This window comes from Panthera uncia, chromosome F1, assembly GCF_023721935.1.
Source record: "Panthera uncia isolate 11264 chromosome F1, Puncia_PCG_1.0, whole genome shotgun sequence".
NCBI classification, from domain to species: Eukaryota; Metazoa; Chordata; class Mammalia; order Carnivora; family Felidae; genus Panthera; species Panthera uncia.
The window spans coordinates 12,252,922-12,274,841 of record NC_064813.1 but is presented as its reverse complement, the minus strand read 5'-3'; the positions used below and the strand labels follow the sequence as shown (position 1 = coordinate 12,274,841).

Here is a 21,920-nt window from a genome sequence, read left to right as displayed (position 1 = left end):
AATATGTTACTTTAAATCAGATTTTACTTTTCTGTTTATAGCTATAGGCTTAAAGTTATATGTTATAGGTCTTTAAGTAAAAGTTATATTTCAGTTTTAAAAACAGCTTTCTGTGTTGGAAAGAACCACCCTCCTTTTTTGACCCAGTTCTATCTGAGCTTTGTTATTTATTAATAAGTAGACATTTAAAACCAATCACCCTTTATACCACAGGCAAGGCGAATGATCATTTTTATATGTTCCTTTTTTCTTTAGAAACTGCCCTGGGTGCATTAGCAAGAGTCCTGAGAGAAGACTGGAAACAAAGTGTTGAGTTAGCTACAAACATAATTTACATCTTTTTCTGCTTTTCCAGGTAAGTATAAAAATTAGGAAATAAAAGTAGAAGTCTATCTCTGTTTCTCTGTCATTGGTTTGGATTCTGGATTACTGGTTTGCCCAGTCTTCCTGTGTATCTGCCCATTATTTGCCTCTGAACTCTTACTCTCTTTCCCATTTTCTGTCCTCTCTGTTGTTCTTTCATTCAGTCTGTCCTAACCCATGCATGTACATGTATATACTCACAAAGTAGAATAGTAAAATGGTTTAGAATGTAAGAGTATGGACTCTGGAAATGGATTTGAATCCAAGTACTGCTACTACCTCTGTGTTCTTGATTATATTACTTCTCTGTGCTTTAGTTTCCTCAGCTGTCAACTGGATAGTCATAGTAACACTGTTTGGGGATGGTTTTTAGAATAAAGCCTAACCCAGAGTAAGTGCCAGTAATGTTATTGTTATACATTATATGTACACGCATATATATAACTTATGTATCCATATATGCTATTTATACATATATACTTTAGAAAGATGTTTATTGAGATAGTGTGAAAAGTTTCTAGCCAATTTCCCAGAAAATTACTTGCATCTATTCCAGAAATGTGCCAGCATTAGCAAATAACTATTTATCGAATAAATACTTGTATGAATGAATTGTGTAGGAAACATATGTAAAAACCTGATTACTGATAACTTTGCTGGTCTATTCTCTGGTATCAATTTTATTCAGTATTAGTATTGTTACATTATTAGCTCTGTTATATGGTAGCCCGAAAGTTTATTTTGAGAGTATCTGAATAGTTAAAATGGTCGTTAATTACAAAAAAAAAAAAAAAAAAAAAATGTGTTTTATTTCATTTCTAACTTAAAAATAATTTAATTTCAGGGAAGGGTTTTTTTAAAAATTATATTTACAGCATATATTTAAAGTAATCTCATAATTTCATGTCTTTCTAGTATATATCAAATTTATTTTCTACATTGACAAGTGTTTACCCAAAACAAATTTCCTGATTCTACAAATTGTATTGCTTTAAATACATACTAAAATCTCTTTTTTAAAGCTTTTCTCAGTTCCATGGACTTATCACTCACTATAAAATTGGAGCTTTATGTATGAATATCATTGATCATGAGTTAAAAAGACATGAGCTTTGGCAAGAAGAACTCTCTAAAAAGAAGAAAGCTGATATCCTTTTAGAATGGCTTTTCACCCCAGTGTTGTTGCTCTGAGCTTTGGGTAGGTGGGATAGTTTTGTTTTTTCTTGCCATTCACATTATTTGGAAAAATGAAAGAGTGTTGAAGGTTAAGATGAATATTGAAACTATCAGAGTGAATATAGTTTGACATATACTTTTTAATCTCTTTAAAACTTTGGTTGATAAGCTAGAAGGAGCAGATAATAGTGGTCTAGATCATTGAACTGTGAGTCTCCAAGTGGAGACTGAGATCCTTTGGTCAGCTGAAGTGTGGCTCACTGCTGTTGTTTATGTAATTCTATGTAATAAGGGGACTTTGATTGGAATGGGTATGAATTTGGTGAACATAGTTTTAAATTCTATTTTACTAATTAAGCACAAAAAGTCTTTTAATACATGCAAATTTGAGAGGCCTGCAGAATGATGGAACCTATGAAAGGAATCTTTAAAAATGACCTATTTTAACCTATCTTTCAGCACAGGAATCTTCTGCAGCCTCCCTTACAAATCGGTTATTTAGTATCTTCAACAATGTCACTGCTTATTGATTTAGTTCATTGTGTAGTTTGACATTCTATTTATTATAGTGTTCTTTTGCTTAGTGTACTAAAATCCACTTGTCAATAACTTCTATCCCTTGAATCCAGTCTTGCATACTAAAACCATATAGAGTAAGGATGAAGTCTCTTAAACATCACTTTTCTTATATTTGAAGATATTTATCATATTGCCTCTACAGCTTAGTTTTTCCTAGATTGGAGGCCCTAGCTTATTCATATGGCTTATTCAGCAAGCCATGCTGGTAATTTTCCTTTGAACCCAATTTTTATTGGTCTCTTTTAAAAAGTAAAAGTATTATTCCTATTGTGAAGAATATCATATGTTTCTTACCTCTCCTTCATGGAATCCCCAAGACACTCTAAAAATATACTCTCTCACACACACAGGCTTTGACTTTTCCTAATTAGGATCTTTCCACGTTTAGAAATTTTCTGTTGCTCTGTACTTCTGACATCTAGATTGGTGTTGACTTAAACTGTGTGGACAGCTCAATAATCCTGGAGACTTCAGATCATTTGTGGAGTCACAAGTCTCCTGAACATGCCCAAAATTCCTTAAATAGAAGGGGTATGGAGAGAACCACTAATGGAACTTTTAGCCATCAGTAATTTGTACTTTGTGTTTGTTGGTGACAGGAACTGATATCTTAGAATATATCGTATTCCTGTAAATATTGGATACCATTGATTGTAAGATGCACTATTATTTATGAACCACTAAGAATGGAAAAAAATGCTTCAATTAAATTGTGACATATCATGGATTATAAGACATATCAAAATTTGGTTCGTTAACCCACTTGTTAATCTGTTGAAATTTAGGGACCTGTGCACGTACATAAGACATTTGCATAAAATTTCTGGGCATTCAAGTATTTGATGATACCCAAACATGTGTTCATCCAAGATCTCTAAGAACATCCTTGAACACTTGGTTAAGAAGTTCTAACACAATTATTGTACAGAGACAAACATTTTAGTTTCAAACTACTGGTTAGAGAAAATAACTGGCTAACACTGCACATAAAATGTAATAGTACTGTCCTTCATAATATTTTTCAGTAGATTTTCTTTGCTTCAGTGAATATGGATGATCCTTAACTTAAGTTGCTTACTTGATGAAGACCCCGAAAACCAGACCTTGAGAAAAGATTATGAAAAAACCTTTAAAAAATACCAGGGGCTTGTGGTAAAACAGGAACAGCTCTTACGAGGTATGATTTCCTAAGCAAAGAGAAACACAACAAAGTGCTGACTCGACGTTAATTTTGTTCAATTTTTTTGTCACATCAGTAAAGCTAATATCATAATAATTGAAAAATCTGTACATTTTCATATGCTACAAATTCTTTTGTTTTTAGCATGGGTAATGTTTTAAGTTTCGTTCCATTATTTTTTCACCAAAAGACCTATTCAGCTCTTAAATGTATATACACTTATAATTCATTTATTCAGAGAGGATTTGTAATCCAGTACTTGTCCTTTTCAATAAGAATCTAGTCTCTCAAACACTAATATTAACTAATATTAGTTATAATAATACTAACATCTTATTTAGTAACTTATTTTGTTGCTTTCCTAGGAAATTGATGTAAAGATTTTCAAAATATTTCTCTTGATTAATAAAAAATAGTCTCTTTCTGAGGTTTATTGAGAGGTCTAACAATTCAGTAGTCTGGATTCACAGTCATTGATAAGATACAGTGTTAAGAAGGTTAGTGAGAATGATGTGGGGCTTTTAAGTATGCATTCCACCCCTGCTTTGTAGTTGACTATTGATTTTTTTCCAGCCTTATTGAAATATAATTGACATATAACACTGTATTAAGTTTAAGGTATACAATGTGATGATTTGGTACACACATATATTGCAAAATGTTTGCCACAATAAGGTTGGCTAACGTGTCCTTCACCTCACATAAATTACCATTTTGTTGTTGTGGTTATGATGAGAACATTTAAGATCTATTCTCATAGTAACATTCAAGTATACAATACAGTATTGTTAACTATAGACACCATGGTATACATTAGATTCCTGGAACTATTCATCTTTTGTTGACCAAGGTCTTCCCATTTCCCCCACAACACGGCCTCTGTCAAGCTTCAATCTGTTCTCTGTTTTTATGAGTCCCGTATTTTTAGATTCTACATGTAAGTGAGAACATACAAGATTTGTCTTCTTCTGTCTGACTTCACTTAGTATAATACCCTCAGGGTCCATCTATGTTGTTGCAAATGGCAGAGTATCCTCCTTTTTTTATGGATGAATGATATTTCAGGGCGTGTGTGTGTGTGTGTGTGTGTGTGTGTGTGCCAGCCACATCTTCTTTATCCGTTCATCCATCAATGGACACTTCAGTTGCTTCCCTGTCTTACCTGTTGTGAAGAATGCTTCAGTGAACATGGGAATGCATATATCTCTTGATTTTACTTCCTTTGGATATATACCCAGAATGGTATTGCTGGATTATATGGTAGTTTTATTTTTATATTTTTGAGGAACCTCCATATTTTCCATAGTGGCTGCACCACTTTATAGTCCTACGAACAGTGCACTAGGGTTCCCTTTTCTCCACATCCTTGCCAGCATTTATCTCTTGTCTTTTTAATAATAACCATTCTGACAAGGTATGAAGTGATCTGTCATTGTGGTATGGATTTGCATTTCCCTCATAATTGGTGATGTTGAGTACCTTTTCATTTACCTATTGGTCATTTGCATCTCTTCTTTGGAAAAATGTCTATTCAGATCTTTTGCCCATTTTTAAATTAGATTTTTTTTTTGGCTAGTGAGTTGTATGAGTTTCTTAAACCTTTTGGATATTAACCCCTTATCAAGTAGATGATTTGCAGGTATTTTCTCCCATTCTGTAGGTTGTCTTTTCATTTTATTGATTTTTTTTTTTTTTTTTTTTTTTTTTTGCTGGGTGGAAGGTTTTAATTTGATGTAGTCCCACTTGATAATTGCTTTTGTTTCTTGTGATTTTGGTGTCATTTCCAAAAAGTCATTGCCAAGACGGATGTCAAGGAGCTTTTTCCCTATATTTTCTTTTAGAAGTTCTACAGTTTCAAGTCCTTAATCCTAATTTTATTTCAGTCCTCTTTCTTTTTTTTTCCTTTGTAGTCCAGTTAATTTTTGTGAGTGGTGTTAGGGGTACCGTTTCTTTCTTTCTTTCTTTTTTTTTTTGTATGTGCATATTCAGTTTTCCCAGCACAATTTTATTGAAGAAACAGTCCTTTCCCCTATTGAGTATTCTTGGCTCCCTTATCAAATATTAGTTGACCCTTATATGGAGATTTGTTTTGAGCTCTCTTCATTGATCTATATGTCTTTTTTTATGCAAATACCTTACTGTTTGATGGCCATTGCTTTGTAACATATTTTAAAACCAGAAAGTATGATGCCTCCAGTTTTTTTTTTTTTTTTAATGTTTATTTTATTATTTTTGAGACAGAGAGAGACAGAGCATGAACGGGGGAGGGGCAGAGAGAGAGGGAGACACAGAATCGGAAGCAGGCTCCAGGCTCTGAGCCATCAGCCCAGAGCCCGACGCAGGGCTCGAACTCACGGACCGCGAGATCGTGACCTGAGCCGAAGTTGGACGCTTAACCGACTGAGCCACCCAGGCGCCCCCTTTTTTTTTTTTTTTTTTTTGATGCCTCCAGTTTTAAACTTTTTCAAAATTACTTTAGCTATTTTGAATCATTTGTACTTCCATACAAAGTTTTGTACTTTTTTTTCTCCATTTTTGTGAAAAATGACATTGGAATTTTGGTAGAGAGGACATGGCTCTATAGATGTCTTTGAGTAGTATGGACATTTTAATGATAGTAACTCACCTGATCCTTGAACACAGTACATCTTTACGTGTATTTGTGTCTTCGGTTTTTTTCATCAGTGTCTATTATAGTTTTCAGTGTATACATTGTTCACTTCTTTGGTTAAATTTATTCCTAAGTATTTTATTGATTTTGATGCTATTGTAAATGAGACTTTTATTTCCTTTCAGATGGTTGTTAGTGTATAGGATTTTTGTGTATTGATTTTTTTTTTTTATCCTGAAACCTTACTGAATTCATTTATTAGCTCTAACAATTTTTTGGTATAGGCTTAAAAAGATTTTCTGTACAAGATTGTGTCTTCAGCAAACAGAGACAATTTCATGTCTTCCTTTTCAATTTGTATACCTTTTATTTCTGTTTCTTGCCTAAATGCTTTGGATAGTTTTTCCAGGACTATATTGAATAAAAGTGTCAAGATGAGCTTATTGTGAATCTTACAGTAAAAACCTTCAGAATATGATATTGTTAGTGGGATTTTCATATGTGGCCTTTGTTATATTAATTACTTTCTGTTCCTAAGAGTTTTATCATGAAAAGACGTTGAATTCTGTCATCTGCTTTTTCTGTATCTATTGAGATGACCATGTGATTTTTATCCTTTTTTGTGTTAATGCGATTGTATTTTTTGATTTGTGTATGCTGAACTATCCGTGCATATTTCCGTGGGATTTATCCCACTTAGTCATGGTATGTGACCCTTTTAATGTGCTATGCCTTCAGTTTGCTAGTATTTTATTGAGAATTTTTACATCTCTGTTCTTCAGGGATATTTGTCTATAGTTTTTTTGGTGTTTTGTTTTCCTTGTAGTGTCCTTATCTGGCTTAGATAAGGATATTTAGATACTTAGATAAGTACCCTTATCAGGGTAACTCTTCAATTTTTTGGAAGAGTTTGAGATGGATTGGCATTAATTCTTTAAATGTTTGGTAGTTGTCCATGTAGCCTTCTGGTCCTGGGCTTTTCTTTTTGCAAGGTTTTTGATTGCTGACTTAACTCATTATTGGTCTGTTCAGATTTTCTCCTTTATGATTCAGTCTTGATAGGTTGTATGTTTCTAGAAATGTATCCTTTATTCTAGGATATCCAAATGGCTTGTAATTGTTTATGTTAATCTCTTAAGCTCCTCTATATTGCTATTGTATTCGTTGTAATGTCTTCACTTTCGTTTCCATCTTTATTTCAATCCTTTTTTTTCCTTTGTAAGTCAATTAAAAGTTTGTCAGCTTTGTTTATCTTCTTAAAAACCCAACTCTTAGTGTTGCTGATCTTTTCTATTGTTTTTCTATTCTCCATTTCATTTATTTTTGCTCTGATCTTTGTGATTTCCCTCATCCAACTACTTTAGGCTTCTTTGTTCTTTTTCTAATTCCTTGAGGTGCAAGGTTAGGTTACTCATTTGAGATTTTTCTTCTTTTTTCTTTCTTTTTTCTTAATACACATTTCTCTTGGCACTGCTTTTGCTGCATACTTTAAGTTTTGTTATGGTATGTTTCATTTTGGTTAGTTTCAGGATATTATTTGATTTCCCTTTTGATTTCACCTTTGACCCATTGGTTATTCTAGAGTGTGTTGTTTAATTTCCACATATTTGTGAATCTTCCAGCTTTCCTTTGGTTATTGATTTCTTGTTTTAAGACATATTAGTTGAAAAAGATACTTGGTATAATAGCAACTTTGTAAAATTCGCTAAGACTGTTTTGTGACCTAACATTTGATCTATTCTAGGGACTGTTCCACGTGCACTTGAGAAGAATGTGTTCTCTGCTGTTGTTGAATGGGATGTTCCGTTTATGTCGCTTAGGACCATTTGTTCTAAAGTCTAGTTTATGTCTGCTTCCTTATTTATTTCTCTCTGAATGATATATCCATTGTTAAAAGTGTGGTATTGAAGTCCTGTAATGTTATTATATAGATGTCTCTTACTCCCTTCAGATCTGTTAGTATTTGCTTAATATATTTAGGTGCATCACTACTGGGGGCATATATATTTACAATTGTTATATCCACTTCATGAATTGACCCCTTTACCATTAAAAAGTACTTTCTTTGTCTCCTGTTATAGTTTTTAAGTCTGTTTTGTCTGATACAAGTATAGCTACCATTTTTTTGTTTCCATCTTTTGGTTTCCTTTTACATGGAATATCTTTTTCCATCCCTTCACTTTGAGCTTATGGTATGTGCCCTCTCATAGATCATGTTACTGATTAGCATCCTTTGATTTCTGCTTATAGAATTCCTTTAGCATTTCTTGTAAGACAGGTCTAGTGGTGATGAACTCCCTCAGCTTTAGTTTATTTGGGAAAGTATTTTGCTTTTATTTTTGAAGGACAACTTTGTTGTGTAAAGTATATTTGGTTGGCATTTTTTTTTTCTTTCAGCACTTTGAATATATCATTCCACTTAACTCCTGGGCTGTAAGGTTTCTGCTGAGAAATCTGCTTATAGTCTTATGGGAATTCCCTTGTAGGAAATAATTTTTTTCTCTTCCTGCTTTTAAAATTCTCACTTTGTCTTTGATTTTAAATGATTTTGTTATAATGTATCTTGTAGAACATCATTCTACACGTTCTAATGTATTATACATATTATAATGTATCTTATAGAACATTATTCTTCATGATTGAAATTTTGGGGTGAATTATATCATGATGTACATATCTCTCCCCAGATTTGGGACATTCTCAGCTATTATTTCTTTAAGTAAATTTTCTACGCCTTTCTTTTTCTTTTCATTCTGAGACTCCAGTGATATATAGATTGTTTTTCTTAATACACAAGCTTTAGGTTAGCTCCTCCTGCTATGCATCTTCATTTCCAATGCCCTGTGCACTTGCATTACCTGTGACAATACCATGCAGGCCCAAGAATGCACATTTACAGCATAATTAGAGATTCATCCATCTTATATCCATAGTTCATTTCTTTTTATTATTAGGATGGCCTTTCATTCATTAAGGGTTAGTGGAATGTTTCCAGTTTTTTTTTTTTTTTTCAATTACAAATAACGTCGCTGTGGACATTCATGTGCAAGTATTCACATGGACATTTGCTTTCTTTTCCTAAGGTAAAATACTTTGTGATGGAATGCTGGGATCATAGGTGTATGTTTATCTTTCTAAGAAATTGCGAAATGGTTTTATGCATGATTGTACTATTTTATCTTCTCATAATCAGTACCTCAGGGTTCCATTTGTTTCACATCCTCACCAACAGTTGATGTGGTCAATTTCGTTAATTTTAGCCATTTAAAAATGTATGCAGTGGTATCATATTGTGTCTTAATTTTCATTTTCATAGCAACTAATTGTATTAAACATCTCTTCGTGTGTTTGTCTGTCATTTTGTATCTTCTGTTATATCATCTGTTAAATCTTTTGTTTAATTTTTTTATTGGATTGCTCTCTTATTGAATTTTGAGAGTTCTTTATTTGCATTGGATACAAGCCTTTATCAGACTTATAATTTGCAGACATTCTCTCCCAGTTTTTGGCTTATCTTTTTATTCTCCTAAAAGCATTTTTTGGAGATAAGAATTTTTAATTAAAAAAATGTTTTTGATGTTTATTTGTTTTAGAGAGAGAGAGAGAGAGAAAGCACAAGCAGGGGAGGGGCAGAGAGAGAGATATACACAGAATCCAAAGCACGCTTCAGACTCTGAGCTGTCAGCACAAAGCCCGACGCGGGGCTCGAACTCACAAACCATGAGATGATGACCTGAGCTGAAGTCAGATGCTTAACTGACTGAGCCACCCAGGTGCCCCGAGAATTTTTAATTTTTATGTAGTACAATTGATTTCATATTTTCTGAATTACAATTTTGGTATTGTATCTAAGGAATTCTTTTCTAACTGCTAAGATTTTATTCTGTGTTTTCTTTTACAAGCTTTATGTCTTAGGTTTTTATAGTTAAGTCTAAAATACATTTTGAGTTAAGTTTTGTATGTGGAGTGAGGAATGGATCAAAGTTCTTTATTCTTTTTTCTTATACATATACAATTATTCAAGCATTATTTGTTGAAAACACTATCCTTTTGTCCTTTATCTATTGGATTGTTTTCTCTTTTTGTGAAAATCTTTTATCCATGTATGTGCATTCTCATTTCTAGATTCTACTTTGTGCTGCCCACCCTTTTTACAGATCTTGATACCAACAGCACAGTATCTTCAGTATTGTGGCTTTATAGAAAATATTGAAATGAAGTAGTATTAGGCCTCCCAATGTTTTTCTTTTCCCCAAAGGTGTTTTTGCCATCTAGGTATTTTGCATTTTCATATTACTTTATAAGCAGTGTATTCATTTCTACCAAAAAAAAAAAAATCTGGGATATTGATTCAGGCAGCATTGAATATATATATTAATTTGGGAAGATTAATAAGAAGAATCTTAACAATATGAGTCTTTTGACACAAGGATTTGTCTCTACATTTATTTAGATCTTCTTTAATATGTCATAGTGGTATTTTATTGTTTTCAGGTTTTTCGTATCTTTTGTCAGATTTACCCCTAAGCACATTTCATATTTTTCTTGCCATTCTATATGCTCTTTTTTAAAAAAATCTCAAGTTTTGATTATTTGTTGCTAGTATATATAAATATAATTGGTTTTTATATATTGGTTCTGTATTGCATAGCCTTGGTAAATTCACTTATTAATTACTTCTAGTAACTTTTTTTAAAGATTCCATTATATTTTCTATGTAGATGATTATGTTTTCTATAAATAAAAATAGTTTTATCTTTTCAAATCAGGAAACTTCTTATCATTTAGTTTCCTTGTCATTAATTGCATTGATTGATTTTTCAAATGCTATATCAACCTTGGACTCCTGTATTAAAATTCACTTGTATTATCCTTTTTATATATCAGTGGATTAAATTTACTAAAATTTTGTTTAGAATTTTTGCTTCTTTTTTTTTTTAAGTTTATTTATTTTTATTTTGACAGAGAGCAAATGAGGTACAAGTAGCAGGGGAGGGACACAGAGAAGGACAGACAGAATCCCAAGCAGGCTGTGCACTGTCAGTGCAGAGCCTGATGTGGGGCTCGAACTCATGAACCATGAGATGATGACCTGAGCCGAGATCAAGAGTTGGATGTTTTAACTAACTGAGCCACCCAGGTGCCCCTAGAATTTTTGCTTCTATATTCACAAGGGATATTTGTGTGTTGTTTTCTTTTGTTGTAAAAATTTCATGAAATGCTGGCTTCATAGGTTGAGTTGGGATTTATTCCATCCTATTTAACTTTCTAGGAGAGTATGTGCAGAATTGCTATCAATTCTTTAAAGGTTGGATAAGATACTCCAGTAAAGCCATTTGAGCTCTTGAATATTCTTTATGGGAAAATTTTAAGTTGCAAATTCAATTTCTTTAATAAGTACTGTTCACATTCTCTTTTTCTTCTTGAATGAGCTCTGGTAGCTTGAATCTTTAAAGGAATTTCTACCTTTCAGGTTGTTTTATATTATTATTCCCTTATCATTTTATTAATACCTATAGAATCTATAGTGATGTAACCTCTCTCCATGCAGAAATTGATGTTATGTCTTTTTTTTTTTTTTTTACTCCTGATCTTTCAGGTTGGAAGATTATCATTTTTTAATCTCAAAGAACCCAACTTTTGGTTTCATTGATTTTCTGTACATGTATATTTTTTATTTCATTGATTTCTGTTCAGATTTTTATTATTTCCTTTTCTGAACTTATTTTGGGTTCAGTTGGCTATTCTTTTTGTAGTTTCTTAAGGTGGAAGTGGGATCATTTATTCAAGATCTTCTATACTAAAGGTGTGTAGGGCTATAAGTTTCTCTTAAAGCACTGTTTTAGAACTATCCCACAGATTTTAGTATGTCCTGTTTTTATTCTCATTTTTATTCAGTTCAAAATACCTTTTAATTCCCCTTTTTATTTCTTCTTTGACTCATAGGTTGTTTAGAAAGGAGTTATTTTGTTTCCAAATATTTGGGGATTTCTCAGAGACCTTTGTGTTACTAATTTTGAATGTAATCCCATTGTCATTAGAGAAAATACTTTTTTTAAGTTTTTATGCAAATTCCAGTTATCATACAGTGTCTTATTATTTCAGTTATATAACAGTGATTCAGCACCTCCATACATCACCTGGTGCTCATCACAACAAGTGCATTATTTAAGCTATCCCCACATCCACCTATTTAACCTGTCTGTCCCTCTATCCACCTCCCCTCTGGTAACCATCAGTTTGTTCTCTGTAGTTAAGAGTCTGTTTCTTGGTTTGTCTCTCCCTCTTTCTTTTCCCTTTGATCATTTGTTCTGTTTCTTAAATCTTACATGAGTGAAATCATAGGGTATTCATCTTCCTCTATTATGCTTAACATTATATTCTGCAGCTCTATCCATGTCATTGCCAATGGCAATATTTCATTCTTTTTTATGGCTGAGTAATATTCCATGGTATATCTATACCACATCATCCTTACCCATTCATCAGTCAGTGAACACTTGGGGTGTTTCCATAATTTGGCTATTGTAGATAATGCTGCTATAAACATCAGGGGGCATGTATCCCTTTGAATTAGTATTTTTGTATTCTTTGGATAGTGCAGTTGCTGGATCATGGGGCAGTTTTTATTTTCAACTTTTTGAGGAACCTCCATACTGTTTTCCAGAGTGGCTGCACCAGTTTGCATTTCCACCAACAGTGCAAGAGGGTTACCCTTTCTCCACATCCTTGTCAACACCTGTTGTTTCTTGTGTTTTTTTATTTTAACCACTCTGATAGGTGCAAGGTGATATCTCAGTGTAATTCTTTTAAGTGTGTTTATTTTGAGACAGAGAGTGAGCAGGGGTGGGTCAGAGAGAGGGGGGATAGAGGATCTAAAGTGGGCTCTGCGCTGACAGCAGAGAGCCTGATGCGGGACTAGAACTCAAGAGCCGAGATCATGAACTGAGCCAAAGTTGGATACTCAACCGACTGAGCCACTCAGGTGCCCCTCAGTATAATTTTGACTTGTATTTCCCTCATAAGGTGTGATGTTGAGCATCTTTTCATGTGTCTGTTGGTTATTTGGATGTCTTCTTTGGAAAAATTTCTCATGTTTTCTGTCCATTTTTTACTTTTTTTTTTAATTTTTCTAATCACTAACTGAAATTGAGTCTTTTATTATGAGTTCAGGCTACAGATCCCCGTAAGATTAATAGGACTTGTAACTTCATTGCCGGTAGAAACATCAGAAGTTTTCATACCACATCATAGTTGATGTAGATACCTTGAATTACCATTTATGTTCCTTAGTATTTAGAAAATTATGGTAATTATCAGATAAGCGTCTATATCTTGTTATTAAGTATGTCAGTAATGCAGCACATTTATTTCTGTATTGCAAATTGATTCTTTTTTTTTTTTAAATACGAAATTTATTGTCAAATTGGTTTCCATACAACACCCAGTGCTCATCCCAACAGGTGCCCTCCTCAATGCCCATCACCCACTTTCCCCTCCCTCCCACCCTCCATCAACCCTCAGTTTATTCTCAGTTTTAAGAGAATAAAAACTTATTCTTATGGTTTGCCTCCTTCCCTCTCTGTAACTTTTTTTCCCCCTTCCCCTCCCCCATGGTCTTCTGTTAAGTTTCTCAGGATCCACGTAAGAGTGAAAACATACGGTATCTGTCTTTCTCTGTATGACTTATTTCACTTAGCATCACACTCTCCAGTTCCATCCACGTTGCTACAAAGGGCCATATTTCATTCTTTCTCATTGCCACGTAGTACTCCATTGTGTATATAAACCACAATTTCTTTATCCATTCATCAGTTGATGGACATTTAGGCTCTTTCCATAATTTGGCTATTGTTGAGAGTGCTGCTATAAACATTGGGGTACAAGTGCCCCTATGCATCAGTACTCCTGTATCCCTTGGGTAAATTCCTAGCAGTGCTATTGCTGGGTCATAGGGTAGGTCTATTTTTAATTTTTTGAGGAACCTCCACACTGCTTTCCAGAGTGGCTGCACCAGTTTGCATTCCCACCAACAGTGCAAGAGGGTTCCCGTTTCTCCACATCCTCGCCAGCATCTGTAGTTTCCTGATTTGTTCATTTTAGCCACTCTGACTGGCATGAGGTGATATCTGAGTGTGGTTTTGATTTGTATTTCCCTGATAAGGAGCGACGTTGAACATCTTTTCATGTGCCTGTTGGCCATCCGGATGTCTTCTTTAGAGAAGTGCCTATTCATGTTTTCTGCCCATTTCTTCACTGGATTATTTGTTTTTCGGGTGTGGAGTTTGGTGAGCTCTTTATAGATTTTGGATACTAGCCCTTTGTCCGATATGTCATTTGCAAATATCTTTTCCCATTCCGTTGGTTGCCTTTTAGTTTTGTTGGTTGTTTCCTTTGCTGTGCAGAAGCTTTTTATCTTTATAAGGTCCCAGTAGTTCATTTTTGCTTTTAATTCCCTTGCCTTTGGGGATGTGTCAAGTAAGAAATTGCTACGGCTGAGGTTAGAGAGGTTTTTCCCTGCTTTCTCCTTTAGGGTTTTGATGGTTTCCTGTCTCACATTTAGGTCCTTTATCCATTTTGAGTTAATTTTTGTGAATGGTGTAAGAAAGTGGTCTAGTTTCATTCTTCTGCGTGTTGCTGTCCAGTTCTCCCAGCACCATTTGTTAAAGAGACTGTCTTTTTTCCATTGGATATTCTTGCCTGCTTTGTCAAAGATTAGTTGGCCATACTTTTGTGGGACCAATTCTGGAGTCTCTATTCTTTTTTTTTTTTTTTTTTTTTTAATTTTTTAACATTTATTTATTTTTGAGACAGAGAGAGACAGAGCATGAACGGGGGAGGGGCAGAGAGAGAGGGAGACACAGAATCGGAAGCAGGCTCCAGGCTCTGAGCCATCAGCCCAGAGCCTGACGTGGGGCTCGAACTCACGGACCGCGAGATCGTGACCTGAGCCGAAGTCGGACGCTCAACCGACTGAGCCACCCAGGCGCCCCTGGAGTCTCTATTCTATTCCATTGGTCTATGTGTCTGTTTTTATGCCAATACCATGCTGTCTTCATGAGTACAGCTTTGTAGTAGAGGCTAAAGTCTGAGATTGTGATGCCTCCCACTTGATCATGGTGAATAATTCTTTTTACATGCTGTTGAATTCAATTTGCTAGTGTCTTGTTGAGAATTTTTGCGTCCATATTCATCAGGAATATTAGCCTGTAGTTCTCTTTTTTTGCTGGGTCTCTGTTTTGGGAATCAAAGTAATGCTGGCTTCATAGAATGAGTCTGGAAGTTTTCCTTCCCTTTTTTATTTTTTGGAATAGCTTGAGAAGGATAGTTATTATCTTTGCTTTAAATGTCTGGTAGAATTTCCCAGGGAAGCCATCTGGTCCTGGACTCTTATTTGTTGATTCAATTTCTTCACTGGTTATGGGTCTGTTCAAATTTTCTATTTCTTCCTGTTTGAGTTTTGGAAGTGTGTGGGTGCTTAGGAATTTGTCCATTTCTTCTAGGTTGTCTATTTTGTTGGCATATAATTTTTCATAGTATTCCCTGATAATTGCTTGTATTTCTGAAAGATTGGTTGTAATAATTCCATTTTCATTCATGATTTTATCTATTTGGGTCCTTTCCCTTTTATTTTTGAGAAGCCTGGCTAGAGGTTTATCAATTTTGTTTATTTTTCCAAAAAACCAACTCTTGGTTTCATTGATCTGTTCTACATTTTTTTTAGATTCTATATTGTTTATTTCTGCTCTGATCTTTATTATTTCTCTTCTTCTGCTGGGTTTGGGGTATCTTTGCTGTTCTTCTATTTCCTTTAGGTGTGCTGTTGGATTTTGTATTTGGGATTTTTCTTGTTTCTTGAGATAGGCCTGGATTGCAGTGTATTTTCCTCTCAGGACTGCCTTCTCTGCATCCCAAAGCATTTGGATTGTTGTATTTTCATTTTTGTTTGTTTCCATATATTTTTAAATTTCTTCTCTAATTGCCTGGTTGACCCATTCATTCTTTAGTAGGGTGTTCTTTAACCTCCATGCTTTTGGAGGTTTTCCAGACTTTTTCCTGTGGTTGATTTCAAGTTTCATAGCATTGTGGTCTGAAAGTGTGCATGGTATGATCTCAATTCTTTTATACTTATGAAAGGCTGTTTTGTGACCCAGTATGTGATCTATCTTGGAGAATGTTCCATGTGCACTCTAGAAGAAAGTCTATTCTGTTGCTTTGGGATGCAGAGTTCTAAATATATCTGTCAAGTGCATTTGATCCAATATATCATTTAGGGCCCTTGTTTCTTTATTTATTTCTCTGTCTAGATGTTCTGTCCATTGTTGTAAGTGGAGTATTAAAGTCTCCTGCAGTTACCACATTCTTATCAATAAGGTTGCTTATGTTTGTGATTAATTGTTTTATATATTTGGGGGCTCCCGCAAAGACATTTGGGCATATAGACATTTATAATTGTTAGCTCTTCCTGATGGATAGACCCTGTAATTATTATATAATGCCCTTCTTCATCTCTTTTTACAGCCTCTAATTTAAAGTCTAGTTTGTCTGATATAAGTATGGCTGCTCCAGCTTTCTTTTGATTTCCAGTAGCATGATAGATAGTTCTCCATTCCCTCACTTTCAACCTGAAGGTGTCCTTAGGTCTAAAATGAGTTTCTTGTAGACAGCAAATAGATGGGTCTTGGGTTTTTTTTTATCCATTCTGATACCCTATGTCTTTTGGTTGGAGCATTTAGTCCATTTACATTCAGTGTTATTATTGAAAGATAGGGGTTTAGAGTCATTGTGATGTCTAGGTTTCATGCTTGTAGTGGTGTCTCTGGTGCTTTGTGGGCCTTGCAACATTTCACTCACAGAATCCCCCCTTAGCTCTTGTAGGGCTGGTTTAATGGTGATGTATTCCTTCAGTTTTTGTTTGTTTGGGAAAACCTTTATCTCTCCTTCTATTCTGAATGACAGACTTGCTGGATAAAGGATTCTTGGCTGCATATTTTTTCTGTTCATCACATTGAAGATTTCCTGCCATTCCTTTCTGGCCTGCCAAGTTTCAGTGGATAGGTCTGCTACTACCTGTATGTGTCTACCTTTGTATGTTAGGGCCCGTTTATCCCTAGCTGCTTTCAGAATTCTCTCCGTATCCTTGTATTTTGCCAGTTTGACTATGATATGTAGTGCAGAAGATCGATTCAAGTTATGTCTGAAGGGAGTTCTCTGTGTCTCTTGGATTTCAGTGCCTGTTTCCTTCCCCAGATCAGGGAGGTTCTCAGCTATGATTTGTTCAAGTACACCTTCAGCCCCTTTCTCTCTCTTCTTCTTCTTCTGGAAATCCTATGATATGGATATTGTTCTGTTTGATTGCATCACTTAGTTCTCTAATTCTCCCCTCATACTCCTGGATTTTTTTATCTCTCTTTTTCTCAGCTTCCTCTTTTTCCATAATTTTATCTTCTAACTCACCTATTCTCTCCTCTGCCTCTTCAATCCATGCTATGGCCACCTCCATTTTATTTTGCACCTCATTTATAGCATTTTTAAATTAATCATGAGTATTTTTTAGTCCCTTGATCTCTGTAGCAATAGATTCTCTCCTGACCTCTATGCTTTTTTCAAGCCCAGGGATTAATTTTATGACTATTCTAAATTCTTGTTCCATTATATTGCTTAAATTGGTTTTGATCAATTCATTAGGTGTCACTACTTCCTGGAGCTTCTTTTGAGGAGAATTCTTCCGTTTTATCATTTTGGCTACTTTTCTGTCCCTTATGCATTTTAAAAAGCTTGTATGCTGTACACCTGCGAGCACTGCTGTATTAAAGGAGGGTCATACACTTTCCAGGGCCTGGCCCTTCAGGAAATGTTTTTTCGGGAATTGTTACTTGGTCTCTGTTGTTGTGACTTTGGTTATTTTATTATCCTACTCGTAGTAATATTTTGTACCCTCCACCAGGTGTGCTTTGATTTGTTCCTTGGAGTAGTCCTGTAAAGGAAAACATCTAGACAAACAGGAGACAGAAACATGCAAACACACAAGCAAATAACACAAATAAACAAAAACAAAACGCTAAAGACTAAAAACGAAACACTGACTACAAGTAGAGAAGAGGGTGGAGGCGGTGCTGATGGAAGAGCATATCCAAGGAGAGAAATGACAGGGGCAGGGTGGGGAATTCATGTTGATTAGGCAGAGAGACTAAAAGGCTTAACCCAGAGAGAGAGAGAAAGGAAAATAAAGGAGGCAGGGAAAAGGAGACGAGATAAAATTACCCAGACAGAGAAACTATATGGCTTGCTTAGACAGACCAATAACCAGAGTAACCAGCCTAGGGGAAGGAAGAGATAAGGAGGAGAAATGGCGCGGGGGGGGGGGGGGGGGGTATAATATATCTATATATCCAGAATTGACGTAGAGTTAATCCAGGCAATGCTGCATCACTTGTTGGGAGGAGCTGTCCACAGTGTCTGTGCTGCTCAGGTGGTTACACAGTTATCCACTGCAAGGGGGCGTGGTTTGGCGTATTCTGAACCCACCTCCACTGTGGGCCCCAGGAGTGATCCCTGAGGCCCCACTGTGGTGGTGGTGGTGGTGGTGGTTTGGTGTGGGGGTGTGAGGGGGTGGGGGGGGGGGAGGGGGTATGGTGATCTCCCAGTCTCTTCTCCACAGAGCCAGACCCAGTAGATTCCATTTGAGTCGTTCTCACCGTGCCCTGGGGTGCAGACGGGGCAGTCCTCACTCCACCAACTCCCCTGACCCTGTGCTTGGCTAGGATTCAAAGTCGCCCCGGCTGGCTTGTTCTGTGCCACTGCGCTTCAGGGAAGACCGACTTCTATTGCGGACTGAGAGCTGTCGCCCTCACCACGAGCCCCCTGGTGGCGGATGCCGGCAGCCTTTGTCTTTTACCAAAGCACTCCAGGGAAACGGCCGCCTTATCCTCCTGCAGGCTGAGCCCTTAGCTCAGCCACTGTTCCGGGGGTGGCGGAAGCAGGCAGGTTCTGTGCTGTCACGCAGCCTTCCAGGGAGGGAACCACTTTCTCCAGCTGCAGACTGAGCCTCTGATCTACCACTGCACCCAGGGCTGGCTCCCCTCCTCCCCAGGTGTGTGAACAGGGAGCCAGGCCTCAGTCTGAAGAAAGCCCAGCAGTTAGAGATGGGATCCCTCTCAGCCTCAGTCCAAGGTCTTTCTCCTGTCCAGTTCCAGTCCTGCACTTCCCTAGCCGCTCTTTCTCTTCCCTTTGTTTCTCTGCAGAAGGGGGTCCCTCCCCTCCGTGCCCACGTGGCCTTTTTTTTATCTCCTCCAGTTCGGAGTTACCCACCTATCTTTTTTCCAGCTTTCCCATTTTCTTCCTAATAGTTTCAGTCTCTTTTCCTTCCAGGCTCTGGTGTTTAAAGAGAGACGTGGGACTTCTGGATCCTCCTACTTCTCCACCATGTTGGCCCAGATCCTCCAGTCTTTATTTTAAAGTCGTTTGTCCAATATAAGTATTGCTACTCTGGCCTTCTTTTGACATCCATTTGCATGATAAATTTTTCTCCATCCCCTCAACTCTCAATCTGGAGGTGTTGTTAGGTCTAAAATGAGTCTTTTATTGGCAGTATATAGATATATCCATTCTTATACTCTGTATCTTTTGATTGAAGCATTTCGTCCATTTGTATTCAAAGTAATAATTGATATGTATTTATTGCCATTTTATGATTTGTTTTGTCATTGTTTCTGGAGATTTTTTGTGATCCTTTCTTGTATTTCTCACTTTTGGTTTCTCCTTTACCCTCAAAGAATCCCTTTTAATGTTTGTTGCAGGGCTTGTTTAGTGATCCTGATCTCTTTTAGTTCTTGTTTGGCTGGGAAACTCTTTATCTCTCCTTATATTCTGAATGATAGCCTTGCTGGATAGAGTATTCTTGGATGCATATTTTTCCTATTTGCACTTTGAATATATCATGCCACTCCCTTCTAGCTTTTGTTTTGTTGAGAAATCATGCCACTCCCTTCTAGCTCTAAGTTTTGTTGAGAAATCTCTAGCTACCCTGATGGCTCTTCTCTTGTAAAGTAAGGACTTCTTTTGCCTTACTGCTTTTAAGATTTTTTTCTTTTATCATTGTATTTTATATATTTAATTTTAATATGTCTTGGTGTTGGGTCTGCTTTTGTTGATTTTGATAGTTCTCTGTGCCTCCTGAATCTAGATGACTGTTTCCTTCCCCCAGATTAAGGAAGGTTTCAGCTATTACTTCTTCAAATAAATTTTCTGCCCCCTTTTCTCTCTCTTCTTCTGGGATGCTTTAATACAAATGTTAGTATGTTTGATGGGGTCACTGAGTTCCCTAGTCTATTCTTGTGTTGCATAATTCTTTCTCTCTTTTCTTCTGCTTCATTATTTTCCATTATTTTGTCTTAGGTCACTAATTCATTCCTCTGCTTCTTCCAGCCTGCTCTTCAGTGCATCAAGCCTGTTTCCAATCTTGTTTATTGCATTCTTTGTCTCTGATTAATTCTTTTTAACTCTTTTATGTCTGTTGTAAGGGTTTCACTGATATTTTCCATTCTTTTCTCAAGCCCAGTGAATATCCTTATAATCATTGCTTTAAATTCTCCATCAAGCATGTTACTTATATCTGTTTCGCTGTGACCTTGTCTTGTTCTTTCATTTGGGATAAGTCCTCCATTTTGGCATTTTGTCTAAGCCTCTGCCTTCTTCTGTATATTAGAAAAGCCAGTTCCTCTGTTCCTCTGTTCCTGAAAATAATGGCCTTATAATGAAGTGGGCATGTAGTGCCCGGGGCCTGGCACTTCAGGGAGTGTCTTTGGTATGTGATGCATGTGCTCTGCTATTGTGTTTTGGCTGTTCTGTTTTTCAGACCACTTGTCTGTAGAGGCTTTCCTTGCCTGCAGTGGGTAGTGTTTGGTACCTCACCTGAATGTGGCAAGTTTTAACTAGATGTGCTGCGATCTGCTTGTGAAATGAGACCTGACACCAACTCCACCAGAACTGAGGCCCCTGCAGAACTCTCTGGTCAGGAGTGTGTGAGCAGGGGTTTGTGTGGGTCTTCTGCAGGAGGGGCCCCGATGCTGCACTGGGCTGTGCTGGAACTGAAAGGCAAGGTTGACTGAGGTGGGCAGTCCCACTGGACCACAGTGGGGTGGGGCCTGGTTTGTGCAAGTTAGGCAGTCAGTGTCAGTGTTTCTCTGTTTCTTGCAAATGGCTCTGTGTTTATGCTGAGGGGTGGTGGGAGGGAAATGCTGCCATCCAACTCCTTTGTTCCCATAGAGGAGTCTCCTTGAATGCTGCTTCTCTAGGATGTGCTCAGAGAAGAGGGAATAATCTCCCATCTGTGTGCCCCAGGCATCATACTCTGCTCCTGGGTTATTTGCCTGCCTTCTCTTCAGGAGTAGGGCAGTGCCCTAAGGGCTCTATCCTAGCCAAGCCCACTGACCTTTAAAACTCCAGGCTTTAAGTCTTATTTGCAAGAACTCACAAAATTCAGCCCCTTTTTGTTTTCCAAGTCAGTGGTTTTGGGGAAATATTTGCCTTTTGTGGGTGTGTACTCTCTCTCTATCCCTCTCCCTCCCTCCCTACCTACCTCTCTTCCTCTCCCTTTCCCCTGCTCCTGTGCCTCTCCCTTCTCTGTGACCATGGCTTCCTCCCCTCCATAGCACCCATGGTCCAGTTCTCCCCTAAACTACATCTCTGTACTTTCTACCTTTTTAGATGTGGCCTCTCCTCTCCTTTTAGTTGTGGAGTTCATTCTGTCAGTCTTCAGGTTGATTTCTGGGGTATTTAGGATGATTTGATAGTTATCTAGTTGTGTTCATGGGATGAGACAAGCCTAGGATCCTCTTACACCACTGCCATCTTCCGCACTCTTCTGAGAAAATACTTTTTATGAATTGAATTTTTAATTTATTGAGACTTGTTTGATGGTCTAGAGTATGGCCTCAACAGATGTTGCATATGCAATTGAATGTGCATTCTGATCTTGTACTGTGGAGTGTTTTGTAAATGTCCCTGAGA

At 36.7% G+C, this 21,920-nt stretch overlaps 1 protein-coding gene across 4 annotated transcripts in view; it reads left to right on the top strand.

Moving 5' to 3' along the window:
• KIFAP3 (kinesin associated protein 3) overlaps window positions 1-21,920 on the top strand; it is a 353,458-nt gene that overhangs the window by 219,420 nt on the left and 112,118 nt on the right. For all 4 annotated transcript variants that reach the window (XM_049633903.1, XM_049633900.1, XM_049633902.1 and 1 more), the window contains 3 exons: window positions 256-355; window positions 1,386-1,510; window positions 3,197-3,295. In XM_049633903.1, coding sequence (XP_049489860.1) covers window positions 256-355; window positions 1,386-1,510; window positions 3,197-3,295 — 324 coding nt within the window. The remainder of the gene's footprint in view (window positions 1-255; window positions 356-1,385; window positions 1,511-3,196; window positions 3,296-21,920) is intronic.